The sequence below is a fragment of the Lissotriton vulgaris genome, chromosome 9 (genome assembly GCF_964263255.1).
Source record: "Lissotriton vulgaris chromosome 9, aLisVul1.2, whole genome shotgun sequence".
Classification (NCBI taxonomy): Eukaryota; Metazoa; Chordata; class Amphibia; order Caudata; family Salamandridae; genus Lissotriton; species Lissotriton vulgaris.
The window spans coordinates 1,188,278,664-1,188,297,947 of record NC_141697.1 but is presented as its reverse complement, the minus strand read 5'-3'; the positions used below and the strand labels follow the sequence as shown (position 1 = coordinate 1,188,297,947).

Sequence of the window (19,284 nt, the reverse complement as noted above, 5' to 3'; positions counted from 1 at the left end):
GCCCTACTATATGATTTGATATAGGGTCAGCTCCCTTCCTTGTACTGCTGCTGATTAGCTCCCAGAATCTGGTTGAGTCTTTCAACTAAGCCGCAGATTTGAGCTCTTGCCAATGCATTTCTTCCCACAGGCGCTTAACTTTGTCAATGGTCCTGTAGTAGGTCTTTCTCGCTACAATTATACTTGGCTGATCTTTTGCTCTTAGGCCCATTGACTGACCCTGTCTCCTTTCCCTACATACCTCTGAGTACCACAGGTTTTCAGCCTTTGGACGGGGGACCTTCCGGGCACCTTTATCTTTAATCAGGAAGAACTTCCCTACCTTGCCCAGTGTCTCCTGGCAAAGCGCCAGGATACCCGTTGGGTGACAGACACGCGCTATAAAAGATTACCAATACATACATACATGCATACATACATACATACATCTCTGTAAGCTTCGAATCCTGTGTGGCCACTGGGATGTGGCTCGGTATAGCATCAAGCTCTACGATGCTCTGTTCCATAACCTCCCTGATGGTTTCCAATATCGATTCCTGCTTAGCAACCTTATGCCATCTCAAGCGGCGGCTGCAATTAGAAGGCATTATCTCCCTTGTCAACAGCCTTGTGGTACTAGCCAACTCAATAGATGTAGTGGCCCGTGCTCGTATAAGTTGCATACATAAAGGGTTGTGGTCACTATCACACCTGGGATTCACCTCCACATCGATAAGGTCGGCCCACATCCCCACATCTAATAGTATGTAATCGATGCGTGATGGGGAACTAGTTCTATTGTAGGTGTATGCTCCCATGGGGTTGGATCGGATTCTACCATTTGCTGCTCTTGAGTTGTGCTCCAGAATCAGAGCGTTGAGTTGTACAGCTCTTTGGGACCATCTCTTCATTGGAGCTATGCTAAGTTGGGGAATGGCCCACTTGGAGTCCTCATCGCCAGTGCCCAAGGTATCTTCACTACACAGAGGCTCAAAGGTGCAATTGAAGTCTCCAGCAATGATAACCCCTGTGTCAGTGGTGATGGCCTACAGTTCTGTATCAAGAATTGTTAAAGTAGAACATGCTTGGGCTCCTGGAGACCCTCTGGCATAGATGTTAAAAATTTCCAATTGAGCATTATTTTCCTCCCCTCTAATAGATAAATGAAGGATGTCCTGGGATAGGGTATCATGATTGGATAGTAACCAGTTTCGCTCGATATTTACCCAGATGATAAGTCCCCCTGAGGGACGTCCCCTACCCGAGCTGGTCGCGGGGATATGATATGTAGTGAACCCCGCTTTATAAAGGGGCACCAAACTCCATGTCTCCTGGAGCAGAATGATATCGTAATTACAAATAAATTAATTTCATTCTGGATCGGCTAAGTTTTTTTGTAAGCCTGCTATATTCCAGGATATTAACTGGATTACCCCCGGGGTTTTGTTACTGGGATTGGCATCGTACATTACCCCTCTCCCCACTGTACCACAATTGACAGGCGCAGACTCCCCATTGGTCATAGATACATCATCAGCTCGGTCAGAAGGAACTTGACCCACAGCTTCCCCTCCTAGTGGGTGTAATTCAAAGCCCAAAGGAAGAATATCTAGCCGTACACTCTCTAGTCAGTCGATTTTGCTCAGCCCGGAGCCCTCTGGCACCTGGGCCTGTGGCCAGAGAGGAAACCGGCGGATCTGGATGGAAGAGTGTTCCGAAGGAGATGTTCTAAAATCAAGCGTTAGTAGATTCTCTGCTATAGTACGGTCCAGGAATTCAATCTCCACACAATCCACTGTAGAGTCAGCCCTAGTGATCCACCTTACTCTAGCCAAGTCTTCTCTTATGATAAATCTGCACCCCCTTGTGTGCCTCAGCCAGTGGATTGCTTTGTTATGGATCGACTCGTTACTTTCATAACCCCCTACTGTGGCCAATTTTGGAACATGGGTCATGTAAATAGTAGGCCTAATAGAGATGCGGTGTGGTGGAATGCCTTGTGCGCCGATGTGTGATGGAGGCCTGTTCGCAGCTGGATTAAGGCGAACCGCTGGTTGCTTGGGCCTCGTGGGTGGAGCTTGTCCCAGGGGAAGCCCTATCGGCGTGCTGCGTCTCACAGAGTAAGCATATGAATGGAAGTAGGAAGTGGTCTATTTGCCCTCCCACCACCCAATTTAAATGACCAAAGATAAAATCCCAAAAGGTGAGAAAATCCAACCAAGCAGCAGAATAAAGCAGAAGGTCCCACATGTAATGCACCAGAAGATCACTGGAAATGTTAGCTGGAAGACTAACCATGTAAATACTAATCTGAAAAAAAGAAAACATCAATTTGCACTGAACTGAAGCTATCACTTGTCATGTTTCTAGGCTCTGTCAGCTTCTTGAAAGGATCAATTTAATATTTGATGGCCTTATTTAGCATATTATTTAAAATAAGAATAAGCAATCAAACCCATAACCTTTCAGTTAAACTTTCTTCAAAACCTACTAAATATTATAATTCTAGGTGCCAATTACAAAAAAGTGGGAGCCTTGCATGTTTTATAGCAGACGAGGGTCTGTGTGCCCAGTGGTGTGCATACAATATAGGAGAAGTGGCAACAGAAAGGAACAAGAGCAAAATAAATTCCAATCTTTTTCTTCTTACCTTAATGCATCGATCAACTCGTATGACTTTTGCACTTCCAAACGCAAGTCGTTGGCATGATCGAGATTGTAGGCCGTCTCCCCTGCACTGAGGAAGGTTAAAAAAGCATAGACATTTACAATGTGAGATGGTTTTCTGCCTCAGATAAAAGCAGTACTAAGCACATATATATGAGGAAGACAAGAACATGCTTCAGCACAACATAAACTAATTAGTGAAGCCGGGGCTTCCAGGTGTGGTGGGAGTATAAAGTAATATTTGAAGGTTCATACTGTGCAAACAGTGTTACATTCTCAAGGCAACTCCACCTTTCCAAAATAGCTGGAGACAATGGTAATTTTCCTTCTACACAAATTTTACTGGCTTACAAAGCCGTGAAAATCATGTCAAACCAGAACTTAAGCTCCAAGCGGTGTCCGATGGTTTACATAACGTTACTGTGCTGCTCCCTCTTTGGTAGCAGACAAGGCCCAAACCTTTCACTCAGGAAAAAAGTCTAAATCAAGTCAACCTATTCAGTAAAATATAAAAAAATAGATACATTTGGAAATAGTATATATTACGTACTTCGGTGACACAACTACACTCACTTGATAGAGGATGCTAAAGTAAAAAGCTCATTAGCATGATCAAAGAGAAAAAAGAAATACTGTAAGAGGTAAAGTAACAATTTCAGCAACTACAAAACAATGGCAGAGACAACCCTCAGGTTGGACCGGTCCCAAAATGCACATTTGCTCCCTGATGAACACAGCTCCCTTTAAACTCTGGAGCTAGTCAATAAAGAATCAAGAATCTCAGCCTAAAGAACGATTCCTGCTCCTAATAAAGTCAGTCATGCCACAGACTTTTGTCTCAGTCAATCAATCTACACTGGCACGCGACCTCAAGAGTACGTTGATAGAGGTCAGAGTGGCCCGACAGCCTACTAGAGTCTGGGTCAAATGCACAGAAACCGTTTGTGTTTGGCATCTTCTTTGAATGGTCAGTTTCTATTGGCTCCGAGAAAACTAGCACACTTTTAAAGTGCGAGTGTTTCAGACCTTGTCTCGTAATCGTTTGTGTTGCGCTTTAGTCCCAACTACCATATAACTGAAGGTTGAGTAAAACAAAACAGGTGCAGCTATTTGAGGTATTAAATGTAGGAATATCTCCTTTCACTAATAGCTAAACAACTTGTCTTGAGCACTTAAAGCTGGGTGCAACCCTTCCTTAAAAGCTCCCAACTAGGACACTAATGGAATAGCTCAACTGAATTATTTTCGTTGGTCTGGTAAAAGTCATCGATGAGTGCGGTAAGGGTACACTGTTTTGAGACAAAATTATTACTTTAACCATCAAAATGCATCCACTGGACACGCAACCTTTCTAACTCACTCGGAGTTCTCTTGTATGCCAGTAGGAGATGTCCCCTCCAGTGAAAAACAGCCCATTAATTAGAAGATATCTCCTTTGCTAGCCAGTTCCTCCGATAATCCAATTCTTCTTAACTGCACAATCAGTGCCCGGAAGGATCGAGCCTAATCCTACAGTTCTCCAGTAGTCTTAAAGGTTTTCATCCCGAAGGCCGCCTCTATCTACTGCCCAACAAGTGTCATAGTAAAGTTAGCTTAATTGTTGATGGCTACTGTGCACTCATGCGCATGGTTTCAACAGTAATTCAGGGAAGAAATCCGAGTAGGGATATTACATTGTTTACAATAGTTAGCAATGCAAAAGAGTAGAACAATTTGTTTAGCTGACTTTGAAAAATAGAAATCATACCAGCATGTGACCCAGTAGACTGTCGCCATATTTTGTTGGCCACATCAATCCCCACGGTTAAGAATGGTCAACATGTTTCATGGCCAAACAAGACTTGCAGGCAAATTCATATGGGCATGAGGATCAGTTGCCACCCAGCTGTGCACTGTACCATATGACGATCAAGTGAATGCCTACCACTAGGCCATAGGAGATCCTTCTAGAGAAAAACTGTGGCCTCCTTCTGTGCCGGCAAACTGGGTTAAAATCCACACCTGACGTGAGTTGGTTGACAACTGGTCTATGAGTCCTAATGAATTTGCCTGCTGGTCTGGTTTGGCAATGAAACATGTAGGCCCTTCGCAATACAATGATCTAAACATGTCATTTTTAACATGAGCCTAGGTATAGAATAAAAGCTTATGTGACATGCCTTGCTTGACTCATTTTTACTTTAAGACGTTAAATCTATTTCTACCTTTTTTTAGGACCTACACTACAGGAGAGTGATGTGCACTCGTGACATTAATTAGTTATATACATTGAGCACCACTAGTGATATGCATGGTGCATGTTCCTCCCGTTACAACAGGAAAGTGTCGATGATCATAAAGTAAGCCTGTTGGTAAGCAATAGCCAACTGGCTCATGGCAGTCACTGACGTGAGGAGCTTCCTGTAATGTTCTTTTTAAAAATTCTTTACTTTTGAATGATCTTGATGGTCCCTAGGCACTTCACCTAGAAAAAAGTAGTATGAAAAATAGCTATGCACGTACACTTGCCTAGCATCTTATATAAATTATAGTTATGGCTACTTGCTGGGTTTGAGTGTCCGAGAAGCAACTCATATTAATCCTCTAGATTACAGGCAACAATTGAACATTTTCTTTGGATTCGAATGGTAGGGGTCAAACTGAATGATGACGTAATCTAAAGGTATACCCAGGAGAAAGGCAGCCATGGTAAGAAATGGTTACTTACTTTTAGTACTGGTTCTGAACCACAGAAGTCTTCTTTGAAGAAATACATGTCAGCATATTCCCCCCCGCCCCCCCCCCCCCGCCCGGTGTCCAGGGGCCCCAGAACACTTCAAATTAATATACACGTATCTACATATAAATAGAGCATCCAATTTGTCCTGATGTTGCAAAGCACTCTCCAAACGTTTATTAGACGCAAGGTTTTCCACATTTTAGACTGTATATAGTACCAACACCCTCCTCAAAACTGCATTGAGGCACCTAGAACACAAGCTCCTACCTACAAGTCCAAGTAATTAAGAGGAAAAGTGAAGCCTGACTGACTCACATTATAAGAGTACAAAAAAGAATCTTGTCCCTTCAAGGCTCCAGGGGCTTCCACAACTCATGGTGCCTTGTACTAGCAATTGCCTCGAAGAGTCAGTATTTTCTTAAGTGAGCAGGGAGACTAAGAAAACAATTGCAAAGTTTTTATATTGCATGCTCAAGAAATAAAGGAGGACAAGGATAGAGAACAATTTATGGCTTCAATGAAGATTCCTAGGATACAAAACTAGTACTGTTATTTCTTCTACATAATAGGATCTTCATTGATGGACATAAACGTAAGAATAGTGTAGTAAGCTAGTGATGTCAGAACACTTACTAATCTTGGGTATCAAGAACAGAAACTCTATTTCACATGAGAGACTAATGCGGCTCCGAATATAGAGGTAAAAGAAAAGCGTTCTCAGTGTAGTCTGACTCACAATAGTGTTCGCTTTTGTATAGGAATCAAGACAATAGTGTGAACGGATTTCCAAGTGGCCACTTTGCATGCGTCTGGTAGATGAATAGCTTAAAGACAAATAGACCTTATGCTCCAGATCTCACATCTGTTTGACCTTAAATGAGTCCACAATTCTTAAGCCCCAGTCTTACCTGGAGGCCGGGTGGTCCAGGCATTTAAAAGTTTGCTTTATGAGAAACTATTTTGGCCTTCTTCCAGGTCAGGCCCACAGTATGCCATGGGACTGTGTCACTGAAAAAGCTTGCTGTAGAATGTGCAATTCTAGGGAAGAAAATATTATTCACATACGGGTTTGCGCCCTGCTCTACTGAGAGAAAGGAGGGCACTATTAAGAAGAGCTCCTTTTAACCAACGGGGCATCCGGTCCTGCCAGCAGGCTGTGATTGCATGTCTTAAAGCAATGGACCCCATTCTGAATTGTTGCTTCACAAAGGTTTTAAAGCTTGCGGCAAAAAAGCTGGACACTTGTGAAGTTTTGTTGACTTCAAGCATATTTACATTCTCTGGTTTTCCTCCTCACCAGAGTTCATCCAGACATCCGTCAAGGTATCCTGTTTAAGCCAAGCATCTCCTGAAGCCTAAACTGAACTGCACCGTAAGACTTTACAAGCATGTGACCTTTTGCACGGTATCATCTGTGACAGTCAAGGACAGTGGACATTTATCATGCACCTTAAGACTAACCCTGGGCGAAGCACTACGCTACGTTCGCGGAGTTTGTGCAACTTCGCACTACGCGAGCTGCACGTAGCACAGTGCGAACACGTGTAGTGCAGCGCTCATTTTTTGCTTGTTCGCGGTCCTGAACGTCATGTCAAGCAAAATGACATCCACGCGAGATTCTCAACGCGGGGATGTAAGGTTTCTCATTTTGAGTGGTTGCGCAGTCTCGCGACCGCTCTCAATGAGAAACTACCAGTTCGCGTTGAGAAAGCTGCCGCTCGAGTAGTAATCTACTCGAGCAGCAGAAAACTACAGTTCGCACTGTGCAAGATGCCATTTTCAATGATTGCACAGTGCCGGATGCTTGTCCGCACTGTGCAATCATTGAAAACGCATCTTGCACAGTGCGAACATGCTACTACGCAGCTCGCGTAGTGCTACGTGAAGTTCGCGTAGTGCGAAGTGCACTTCGCGTAGCGCTACTTCGCGAACTACGCCCACCCCTACTTAAGGCTAGATATGCCTCTTTTAAACACTTGTTCGGCTTTATAAATTATGTTGGCAACTCATATAGGGTCACAGTGCTACTGTCCTTGACTGCACCCCCTACAATTAGTTGTCACATTTTAGTCTGTAAATGGATTGTAAATTGTCTTCTCTAGACTTAAAATTAATTCTTTACCGTTGTCTGCGTTCTTTATGCAATTTACTTACAGCCCTTTATATTCACATCTGTTGACTCTAATGTGGCAACCATTTTAAGGTGTTTTGCAAATGAATTGGATTTTTTTAAATATAGTTTCCTTGCTGCAAAGGATCAACAAACCGAGAGACATTAATAACCCAACCTACTTCTTAGCATGCTATAAACGAATGTCATTACGCTTTTGGCATACCAGTCATGTGTTGCTTGTACTAGGTCTTTAGTCTGTCAACTCTTATGGCATTCTCATGTAGTAGTCAGTGACAGTTGTTGGAGAAATCCAAAGTCATCTTTTTTGCTGTCACAGTATGAATGCACATTGTTGAAAGCTTGGTGGTGGCATCTGAAGTAACTTTGTGATATTCTGTTACTGCCTTTTGCACTTCGCACTTTTTCTCTGGCACTAATACGACTTTGATATAGTTGATCATTTACCAAAAATGCTGCTTTGCAATTGACACTTTATTTTGCACTGCCAGATTTTATATTATGTGTTCTTGATTTTAACTTCCGATTTGATTAAGTATTAATGAGATGCTCATTTGTTATGGTTTTAATTAACTGTACAATAATAAATGACTTGACAGGTAGAGGAATATTTCTTAGCCAGGCTGCGGTAGCTGCTTTTGCTCTGGTGAAATGGGATCTGGAGTTGCAGGGCAAGGGGTTTTTAACCAACTAATAACAATGATATGCAAATTACAAATCAACAAGATAGGTTGTTTTGAGATGTCGAGACCACTGATCATGATCACATTAGATAAACATTGGTTAGATTTGTGCAAGGGCTTGTCCTGTCTAGATAAAAGTACAGAACTCTCCTGACTTCCAGATAGTGTGAGCAATGCAGTACTGGTGAAGAGATATGGCTAAAGAAAACTGGGAGAGTAACAGTCTGCTTACTATGACATTATGATACCACTTTAAGGAGGAAAGAAAGTTCTCAATTCCACTATTTAGTTGGAACGCACTAATGGGTTTAACTGCTGAAAGGACATACACTTCACTAAACCTACAAGCCGAAGAAAGGCAGTCTACCAAGATAGATGCTGCAATGAAGTCATGTAAATTACTACAAAAGATAGATCCATTAATTTTGACCGGATAACTTTGAGACGCCCAAAGTTGGAGGCTTTCTTCAGCCCTTCCCAAAAATCTTTTGTGAAATGAATTTAAAAAAAGGCTTTTTACTTAGAACCTCATTGTAAGCTAATACAGTTGCAAGGGTGACTGATAGAAAACTGTATTTTTGATTGTGCCAAACTTAATAGATATGGTTGAATCAGCTCCTGACATAGGTTCGCACCATTTCTCGTGACACCACAAGCAAAGTCTCTCCCATTTGAAAGAATCGCAAGCCCTGGGAAAAGGGTGTTTAGCTTCCCATAAAATGTCCAAGGATGAAACAGGGCATATTCATAATCTAATATTTTCTTTTTTTTTAAATTGTTTTTATTAAACATTTTTATACAGAGAATACAGTCATCAAATCTGTTAGAGGTAGCACCCAAGTCTGGCCCAGAGCGTTATTACAGAGCTGTGGCCGTGCTTACCCTTGACCTGGTATGGCTTGATAGAGGGAGGTAAATCAGGTCGGAAAAGGACAGTACGTAGAAAAGGAAAGGAGAGAGAAAAATGATAGCCCAAACGAAAGGCTTACCTACACGGTATTACTATTGACAACACAATAGGGAAATCGCATATCTTTAAACCCCGGCAATGGTTCCTGGAAAGACTTAGCTTAGGTACCCTCGTCTTCACAATTTCAGGGGACCACGTTTATGGGGGTTTATATGAGTCAAGGGTTCTGTCCAGAGTCTCCCATAGCCCCCTTGACGACGTCATCCTCGGGGAATACTAAAGTGTTAAGCTCTCCGCTCCTCTGAGGTGAGTCTTTCCAGTTGGACAGCACCAGTTTGACGGCGGCCGTCAGTAGTAAGTCCATTGGTTCCTTGTCGTTCTCAGAGTGGAGATCAGATCTCATAAATGCTGTGGTTAGGGAAGCAAAATCCCTCGTTGTTTTGATTTTGAACACATTGTCTATGAAGTCAAACACCCCACCCTAGAAAGAAGTGAGGGTTGGGCAGTGGTAGATGAGGTGTGCTAAGACCCCTTTCTGTGTGTTGCAGTTCCAGCATAAGGAATCTTCCCTGAGGCCCAGTGTGTGTAATCGGTCTGGGGTCCAGTAGGACTTGTGTTAAAGTCAGAATTTTGTTTGCGCGAGGATTGGGGTGATCTTGTTTTTATGTGGCCGAGGACCAAAGCGTTTTCCACTCTTGGTCGTTGATTGTCCCAGTATTCGGTTGTTATTTTGTTGATTTTGGTGCTAATTGGGTGCAGACGCTTGTAAATACGTGAAACTTGGTGACCCAGTTTATTGATGTTGCTTACCAAGCGGAATATCGAGGGTTGGGTGTTGGTTAGTTTTGCCTTAGCTAGGGCCGTTTTTATCTTTAGGAATCTATAAAGGTCTAGTTCTTCTAGTTGGTGGTGTGTTTTCAGGTCTGCGAAAGTGATCGGGTGGTCCCCTTCTCTAGTTGGTGTGGGGACGCTTATACCTTTCTCTATCCATGACACGTAGTTGAGATACTTCCCCTTATATTTGATGGTATTGTTTGACCACAGGGACTCTGACTTGGTGCCCTTGATGCTAACCTCCACTCGCCTGTCTAATTTTAGGAGTGCCAACTTCGTGTTTTTAAATATCAGCTTAGAGGTGTGTGGGTATGTGTTTGTCCCAAGTAGGGCAAGCGGGTGAAGATTTCTTAGAAAGCCTTCTCCACCTGTAGCCACACTGGGATGTAGTCTGGTGTCTGCACCACCCACTGTGTGCCTTGCTTAGCTAGGAAGGCTAGTTGATATACTTTGAAGTCTGCTAGGTTAAGCCCTCCCTGTGTTTTCGGCAGCCTGAGCATCTTTATACTGATTCTTGCTTTCTTGTCTCGCCAGAGAAATTTGGTGAGCATGATATCAATGTTTTATGGAACTCGTCTGTGAGAAGATGAGGGAGCATGCTCGTCAGATAATTGATCATTGGCGTGATCATCATTTTAATCGTTTCTATGCGACCCCACCATGTGATGAATTTTGGGGACCAGACTTCTAACAACTTCTTGACCTTTTCTATGAGGGCTTTCTCGTTGTGCCTTAGGGTGTTGTACCGGTTGGTGCCAAAGTGTATGCCTAGGTACTTGATGTGTCCCGTCTGCCAAGTCAGACCAGAGTCCCCCAGCGCCTCTCTCATGCAGTGGATGTTTAGTGGCTTACATTCTGATTTTCTATTGTTTAGTTTGTAGCCGGAGAGTTTGGAGTATTGTGTTATTGTGGACATAAGGGCCTTTATAGAGGGTCCAAGGATGAAATAGAGCATATTAATAATCTAATATTTTCTGATCTCGAGGGCCATGTTGCCAAATTCAAAGATCTCAGGTTTGGGGATTTGATATTTGATAATGCAATCTGGTGAATGTGTATATTTTTCATGGCAACCTGTTGTGTGACTTGACTGATATTTCTAACAAGTTCGGGTACCACCATGGACTCAGCCAGTCTGGATCAATGAGGCTCTTCTTCGCCTCACAATTTCAGAGGTTCAGCATAATTGTTGATGGAATTGGATGAAAATCATAGCGCAGTGCCCTTGAAAATTTCATCAAAACGGCATTGCCCAGTACACCTAATTTTGGTATCCTGGGTGTGAAGTCTTTGCATCTTTTCTCTAATGTTGGATAGCCCAATCGGAGAAATTAAGTTAAAGTATTCTACTCTAAGATGGCACCCAAAAGAGAACTCGGGCCTCCCGGTTGCCGGTGTGCATACCATTTTCTTCCCGGAAGGCCACCAGGGCAACCCTCCTCATAGATGGTGCCCGGGCGCACTGATGCCGATACGCTCCCCGCCAGCCCCTGACAGAACCCTCTAGGCGATTATCCATGTTCCACAGGAAGGGCCACAAAAGGTAGGAATGCCGCACTGGTATCTGCCTTGGTTTTCTGCATACTGCGAGGAACCACACTGGCTCCCGAGCAATTTTCATCTCTGGCAAGACCCCAACTAAGCAAATGCTGTAAAGCCTGTAGAGAATATTATAATATGAAGATGGTAGGCATGCCTTTAGACATTGTGCACCTTCAGGTCAAAATTATCATTAATACCCAGGCCCAAAACTATTATTTGTATTATCAAGCAGCTTTTTTTGAGCTCAGCTGAGGAATACAGCACAGGAAGGGGGGCTACAACAGATTCACAAAGCAATAGCTGTCTGGTGGTGCACCAAAAGCTTATGTTTATTTTTCATTCATACTAGAATGGTGTGTAGGTGAACAGCAAAAGTTATAATAGCAAAATAGGACATCCTTTAAACAGGAATGTGTTGTTTGGCACCACGTGGGCATGCAATTACACAAATAGCAGAGCATAAAAATCTATATTTTGTGGGAGTTGCAGGGATCACAGAAAATCACAATAAGTTTGAAAGCCTGTTTGATTTGAACCCAAAAGCCAGATACCTTTTGGGTAGTCTGATTGTCATATTTGCTATTTTGGGATGGCAAACTTTATTTCTAATGCACTAGGAACATGATTTTCCTACATAAAGGTCTTGTTAATCTACACAGTGCATGAACAAACTTGATGGAATAAGGGTGCTCACTTTATCGACTGAGCCATCTTGATGTATTCCGGTGCCTTCAAGTCTACCTTTTCCATACACTGTCGAAGTTTCTAGAAAATAATTAAAGAAAATAATTGAAGTTCAACCAAAACAGCACTTGAAGGTCTGACACTTGACAAACACAAGCCTAACTGCTTGGCCCCTAACTAGCCATGTGTGTGTCTAACACCATCTCAGCAAGTCATGTAAACAAATGAGAATACCTTGATGCTATGTGAAACTATCAAGATCAATTCATCAAACTACTATAAGTGGTAACTTCTTCTGCAAATATTCAAGCTGACTACAGCTCCTTCATTCGCCATATATAAGCAGCTACAGATTGGTATTCAAATGTAACTAGAAAGCTATAGGTAAAATGTAAAGGAAACTCAAAGTATTGTTATTGTTTCTTGACATCTTTTATTCAGATCCTATAGAACAGCTTCCTTATGGCACCTTGAAATGTATGCATACAGTAATATGTTTGCAAACCTTAATTACGTCGCATACATCCTTCTGTGTTTCAGGGCAGCTAGTTTAGTAAACTTCCTGGCAATCTTTCTAATATGTTTTTGTGCCAAATGGATAAATAAGCCAAGCAAGCCATGATATTAACTAACAAATGAGGCACTTTCCCGAATTTACAGACAGTGGCACAGACTTTTAAAAAAAATCATTGGTGTACCTGGTAAAATTTGACAATTTCAGGTGTGTACTCTCGCTCATCAATTTGCTCCTCCCGCTTTAGCAGCGTGCCTTGGCAATGTCGGCAGCACCTGATTCGGTCATCATCCTTTTCATCTAAAATTGAGCTCACACTGCTTAAGCTGTTGATGCTGCCTCTACGAGAAGTGCGCCCGCTGTTTGGAGAGAGGTTCGGACTGGTCTGGGAAGAAAGGACATGTTTGCTGGCACTGGTGAGCTTACCTGCAAAAAATGATCAAGAAAGAAATGTATAAGGTACAAGTAAACCAGGATATGGGGCTACAAGCCGACAGATGTACATCTGGGAGAAGGTGTCCCATGTAAACAGTGCACCAATTAGTACAACTCTTCACAATTATTTCCAGTAAATAATCAGCTGCTAAAGGGAAAATCAAAAACATAACAGACAACATGTTAGATGTGAAGAAACAGCACTGACACAATCATAAAAATGAAGGAAGCAGAACGTTCAGCATATTGGTAAATAAACTGTACATTCAGGTAGCTGTGAGTTAAGCGGTCACAGAGTACCAAATGTGTAATGTCACACCAAAAAAGGCACAGTGCAGCTGAACGTTTAGTGGGTCTGTTTAGTCAAATTTCCATGTTTTCTACAAAACCAACTGGTAAAAAAAAAAAATTAAAATAATCTCAGGATGTGAGTCAAGTGTATACTGTGGGAAGAATGCGGTCTGCATTAGAGGCAGCTTTGTGGGTAGTAAAACTTATTTTGAGAAAAGGATAGGCTTGTGAAGTGCCACAAGCTCTGGTGAGTAGCTTGATGCATTTTGAGGTGATATTTCGGGGAAGCTGGCAAGTAAAATATTACTTAATGTGGATAACATGATGTCCTATGGTTTACAGACAGACGTGTGGAAAAATCAGAAGTGATTTTGATACTTCATCTTATTTCTACAGAAAATAACAAATTTTGGTGACTCAAAAAACGACTTGTGTGAAATGGAGCTGGTTAAAAATGGCTCATACTTGGAACCATTCACTCTGTCACCTTTCAAGTACCAGGTTGACTAAACTTAACCATTCAACAGGGTTCATTTGTTGAATATGAGAACAAGGTCCCATGTTGTGGGCGACCCCGAGAATTCTCTGTCCCATCTCTAAAAAATCCAGCACCTGCAGCTAATGAGGTGGTGAGAGTTAAAAGGTAAGATGATTTCTCTGACTTTTAGCGTCAGATAGTATGCAATTCTGTTCCTTCATCCATCTTTTCAGGATTATCTAGAGAAGATTGCTCACTGGTAGATTTGACTTAAACTTTAGGCGGTTTGACGATCCACTCCAAATGGATTAGGGCTGGCAAGCAGTGACTAGTTTCAAAAGATGCTCTTGAATGCGTACTTCATTCTCATTCAAGGGTGGAATGCAGGTCCATTGGAGTTAAGAAACAATGAAGACCTACCAAAATTCAAGAGCAGGTTAAAGAACTTTTATTTTTAATACTGCCCTATAGCTCTACACTGATCGCACTTGCGTCCAGGTTTGAGGTGCCTAATGAAGAATCCCTGACAAGGTTGCACAGTCAAAGAGTAAGGAAGACTTTTTCTGAAATAGCTTTACGAAGAGGTGATTTACACAAACATGCCATTTACATTTTCCCAAATCTATGAATTGTATGCTGACCTTATCAAGGCTGCTTTCTTTTTTTGAAAGTTATGTTGTGAGTTTAGGTAGACTTTCTGTGCCCCCATGAGCCTCATTGTCTTCCGAAACAGACCATGGAAGAGGTGGCACTGGACCTTTATCTTTACGCAAGGTTTCAGTGAGCACAGACTCCCCTAATAAGTTAACCATAACAAGAACTGGCTTCTGTTTGGGTGTTTTGAGCCTGATGTCCAAGGAGTTTGATGCTGGATGTTCTGAATTGGGTTTAGTCCAAGAAGCAACATATTGTACAAATAAACGAGACTTCATATTAATTAAAAGCTTTACTGAAGCAGGGACAGTTAATCTTATAAAGCCTACGAGAAGTAGACTCTGTGTTCGCTCAGAGACTTTATTGCCTTTGAATGAACCAATCTGATAGAATGTAGGGGCTCTGGTTCAAGATCAGAATTTGGAGTGTATGTGTTCGTCCACCTTCTACTTCTGAGGTAGTGAATGTGAAAAGGCTCTTCTCCACTAGGTACAGTATTCGGTACTGCTCTTGGAGGTGCAGAACAGGAGCATGTTCCAGAATAGGAACAATAATCCATTTGAGAAGTCTGAAAAAAAGAACATAATAAATGAATGCAAAGACAGTGTGCTACATTTTTGTCAAGTTAACTGTATAATCTAACAGCACAATTTTCTCTGAAGACCACACCGTCTTAGGAATAGAAGGCAGCGCCGATAAGAAGGCACTGAAAGTGCTGTAATTACTGTGTTCTGGTATATGGTAAAATTACAGGGATGAAATATCCACTGCAATTATTTCTTCTTCTTTACCTTCTTTTCTAAATGGTCCTTCTAATGTTTGCTTCTTACTAGAAGAAGACTCAAGGAGCAAGTACCAAAACCAAAACTGGTTTTCATTTGATGTAGGAAACATGCTCTCTACGCTGCTGAGATTCAATTTAGGTAAACCGGACTTAGGAAATGTTGGTGCAGAACATTTGCTACCAATGAACTCCTATACTAGCTCAACCTCCATGAGTGGAATATAGGCAAAGACATATCAACATCTTTGGGGTTTAGATCTAGGAGCTTGTTCCACCCCAGAACCCTGCTATCTTATTTAGTGTAGTTCTGAGACAGTAGCTACCCATCCTGTATTACCTTTCAAGTCAGACTTGGTTGAAAATGCCTTCCAGATAGCCATTCAAATTAGATTTAATAGGAACTTTAAATGATGGTACAGGCCATGCCACATACCAAATCCCTCTTGATGTCCTACCTCGCGTTGAAGTTCAATGTTTCCCTTGGTACTGTTCCTTTCCTAGAAAGAAAGCCACTGTGGATGAAGCAGAAAAAGCAAATACGTACAGGATTCAGCTTCTCCAAATTCACAATATAGGTTTTGTGTGAGTCAGCCATCAATCTCTTTAGCACATCTGGTGTAGTGCATCAAGCCAGTTATAAAGAGAATGTGCTGCTAAAGCAGGCATGTTTTTGTTCTAGCTAATTGATATATTCGGGAATCTGTCCCGATATGAACAATATAGCAAAGGAAATACAGTGCTGTTACAAAAAAGTACCCGAGATGCTAATCAATGAACCATAGCCGATAGGTGCCCAGGCCCTATACTCCTACTCTCCTTCTTCAAGGATACGCACCAAACATTTTAGTGCGATTTATTTTCCTGGTCCTCTGGAGTCCAGAGGGATACCCGCAGGATTGTTGCGAAACAATCTGTTTTCAATTTTGTGCCTCCCCAATAAAAAGGCCAGGGGATCTCTTCTCTGTTGCCTTATATGGTATTTTTGGACATTTTTACAACACAGGTATCCAGTCCCTGTGTCCTGTAATGGCTGCTGCAACATTTCTTCTGATGTTGCGTCCTGCCAATCAGACAGCTCACTCCCGTGGTCCCAAGCATGGGCCAGCAGGAGCAAAATGACCAACGGGAGAAAGAGCTTGCTCAGCCAATCAGACAGTTAATTTTCTTTTTTAATTGTTGGTCTCACATGACTCCCTAGGAATGAACTGTCAATACAGCTGTTTGTTGTAAACTTAATTTCTTCAAAAATACTGAACAGATTTATACAAAATCACAAAAAGCCCGTTTTCTGAGTAAAGATCTAGCTTTCTGTTAAATTTGGTGTAATTCTGTTCAGCAGTTTTTTCTGTATCATCTAATTTTCTCTGTGGAAATTTCACGGGGAAACTGCATTTTGGCACCCCTCTTTTTTCACAGGCCACTTTGACATATAACCCCAAATCTTTTCTAGAAGGAGCTGAGGTGGATAAACAGTTTTTTTTGAAAGTTTAATGAAGATTGGTCAACAGTGCCAAAGATATTAGCAAAACAAAAAATCCTCTTCCTATGGATCTATGCAGTGATATGTGTGATATGCTAGTTATTACCATTGTTGAGTATGAGAGGAGGCCACGAGTTAAGATCGGCAAAGCTTAAATAGCATATTACATTCTGCACATCTGCATATATAGACTATTTTGTGTGTAAATGTTAAAAAAAAGGAATTGCCCAAATCCATAATGCAAGGGGTTGAATTTGTTAAGCAAGGTAATATCACACTTAAGGTGTTTTATGTAGATTAGGAGAGCTGTTTCCTCGTATAAAAGTAATTGTGGCACACAATTTATGCAGCAGTAATTTGTGCAGCAGTAAACAATGATTTTCATGCTACTTTGGTAACTTACTGTAATTTGACCTCTGCACTCTAACAATAAACGTGTGAATGTGTTTTTATTAGGACAGTTGCTCAAGGTATTTATTATGAGTTACTGGCCCATCTGCTAAATAAAGGACTGAAAACTAGCCAGCGATGCAAAATATCCTGATGTAATTCATGAGATGTAATGACTCCTCATGTAATGCTGGCATTCTGAGGAACTGGTGGCCTTTGGAAGGGAAAGGGGCAGAAGCTCGTGAGCAGTGTGAGAAGCTTGCACTATTGGGCAGGGAGGGGAGTAGGTTCTGTGGACAGCATAAGATATGCCTTGTGGATCAAGTGAGTGGTTGGGAACGTAGCTTGTACTGGTTGAAGCAGATACTGCAGGGAAATTTAACGAGTCACCACATGTAGGCTGGATAAGGGGATGCTACGGGTGGCCAATCTAGGGAGGGATATAAGCTCCAGTAGCCAGTGGGACAAGCAGGAACAAGCATTGGCACAGCCAATAGGTCTCGCTTTTTGGACCCTATAAGCATTTAGTAATGCAGAAGAACATCCTTGGTTCAACAACACCAACTGTTGCATGTATAAGGTCCAGGATGCGAGACCTATTGGCTATGCCAATGCTTGTTCTGTATTATATTGGATTCCTTGCACTTTCCTATTGATAAATGCCCAGCATTGAACCTGTCAGTGCAGTTTTTACATACACTACTTGCCTACATCCAATTTATTTTGATCAGTTTCCGCGTGCTTAGTACAAGTTCTGGTGGTGATTTAACCCTGTGATTTCCTGCAGTGAGCATGCGTGACTTGCCTTGGAGCAGTAGTTGCATTTTAATTGCGTGTTATGTAATATGTACGTGGGGTGGGAGTGGCGGCGAGTGACTTGTATTTATATAGTGCTTACTACCCCATACGAGGCGCTGATGTGTAATACACGTCCACAACTACCCTAGCAGGAGGCGAGCTGATTACAGCGATTGCTTCCCAGAGTTGTCAATCACTCCATAATGTTTATAGAAGTGAAAAGTCAATGTGCAGTTGTTTAATTTGATACGACTCTCGGGTTGAGAAAGTGCAGTTGCTGGAGGGGACAGATAAGTAGCTGTGCTCCATGTCAGCCGGTCTCGCTCCACCTGCTTCACTAAACGCTATCCTGATGAGAAAGAGATTTGTTTAAATACCAGGATAATTGCCGGCAGCAGCACCCTTGCCGTGTAATGCCTTGTACTACATCTGTGTTAGCAGTCACCTCAGGCTGTTGGGGGTTTCTGCAGGGGACGAGACTTGTACGTTCATGCCCATTACACCGTATTGCTTTTCAAAAGCAACTGTTGCAGAGCCAAGTGGGCTGTTGAAAATTGTGTTTTCTCCACCTCCGGAACAGTAAAAATTAAGCATTGGCCGCGCGGACGTAAAAGTAACGCCACGCGGCCGCGAAAGTCATCGCGATGACGGTGAAAGAGAAAGTGATCACAATCGCGATGACACGCTTGCAAAAATGAAATTTAAAAAAACACGAGTGGTGCGCATGCGCGCGACGTGAAAAAGTGCTGTGCACAGCGCACGCAATAGCAATAGCAAGATGGTGGCCGGCAATGTAGCACTTATGAAGCAGCTACTAAATGTCTCGCCAAAGCAGCGCATGCACTGGCTCAGGCGAGACCTAAAAAGGGAGTAGTGTAGGTAGATGGCACTGGCTGTCAGTGAATAGATATGGCAATGATGGGAAGTGTGAGAAGTTTATATTAGCAGTGTGAAGATCTCAAGACTGGTGGGTAATGTAAGGATCTAAAATTTGAAGAAATTAGCTAGCATTGGTGGACAGGCAGAGCTTCCAGTGATGTGAAGTGTGGGATGCTGGCACAGATGAGCAGTTGGAGGGGGCCAATGCAGAGGTAAGGAACTGCGATGGTCTGTTTGCACTTACATTTCTACTGGTCATGGGTGCAGGCCCGCAAGCGCCACAGCACACATGCAGCACTGTGTTTCCTACAGAGGAAGAGTATTAGTGTTGGTGAGTTAGATTTTGGTTTCCAGTCCGGCCTCGTATATTTGCTGAGAATGTTTAGCATTTGCTGTAGACCCTTTTAATAAAAGGCTATTTATGCAACAAGA

General features: G+C 42.3%; 1 protein-coding gene across 1 annotated transcript in view; it reads right to left on the bottom strand.

Moving 5' to 3' along the window:
- Window positions 1-19,284, bottom strand: part of LOC147693009 (rabenosyn-5-like) — a 141,556-nt gene that overhangs the window by 40,275 nt on the left and 81,997 nt on the right. Inside the window, exons 8-10 of the mRNA XM_086939251.1 lie at window positions 12,848-13,089; window positions 12,160-12,230; window positions 2,630-2,716 (exon numbers count right to left, since the gene is read on the bottom strand). Coding sequence (XP_086795377.1) covers window positions 2,630-2,716; window positions 12,160-12,230; window positions 12,848-13,089 — 400 coding nt within the window. The remainder of the gene's footprint in view (window positions 1-2,629; window positions 2,717-12,159; window positions 12,231-12,847; window positions 13,090-19,284) is intronic.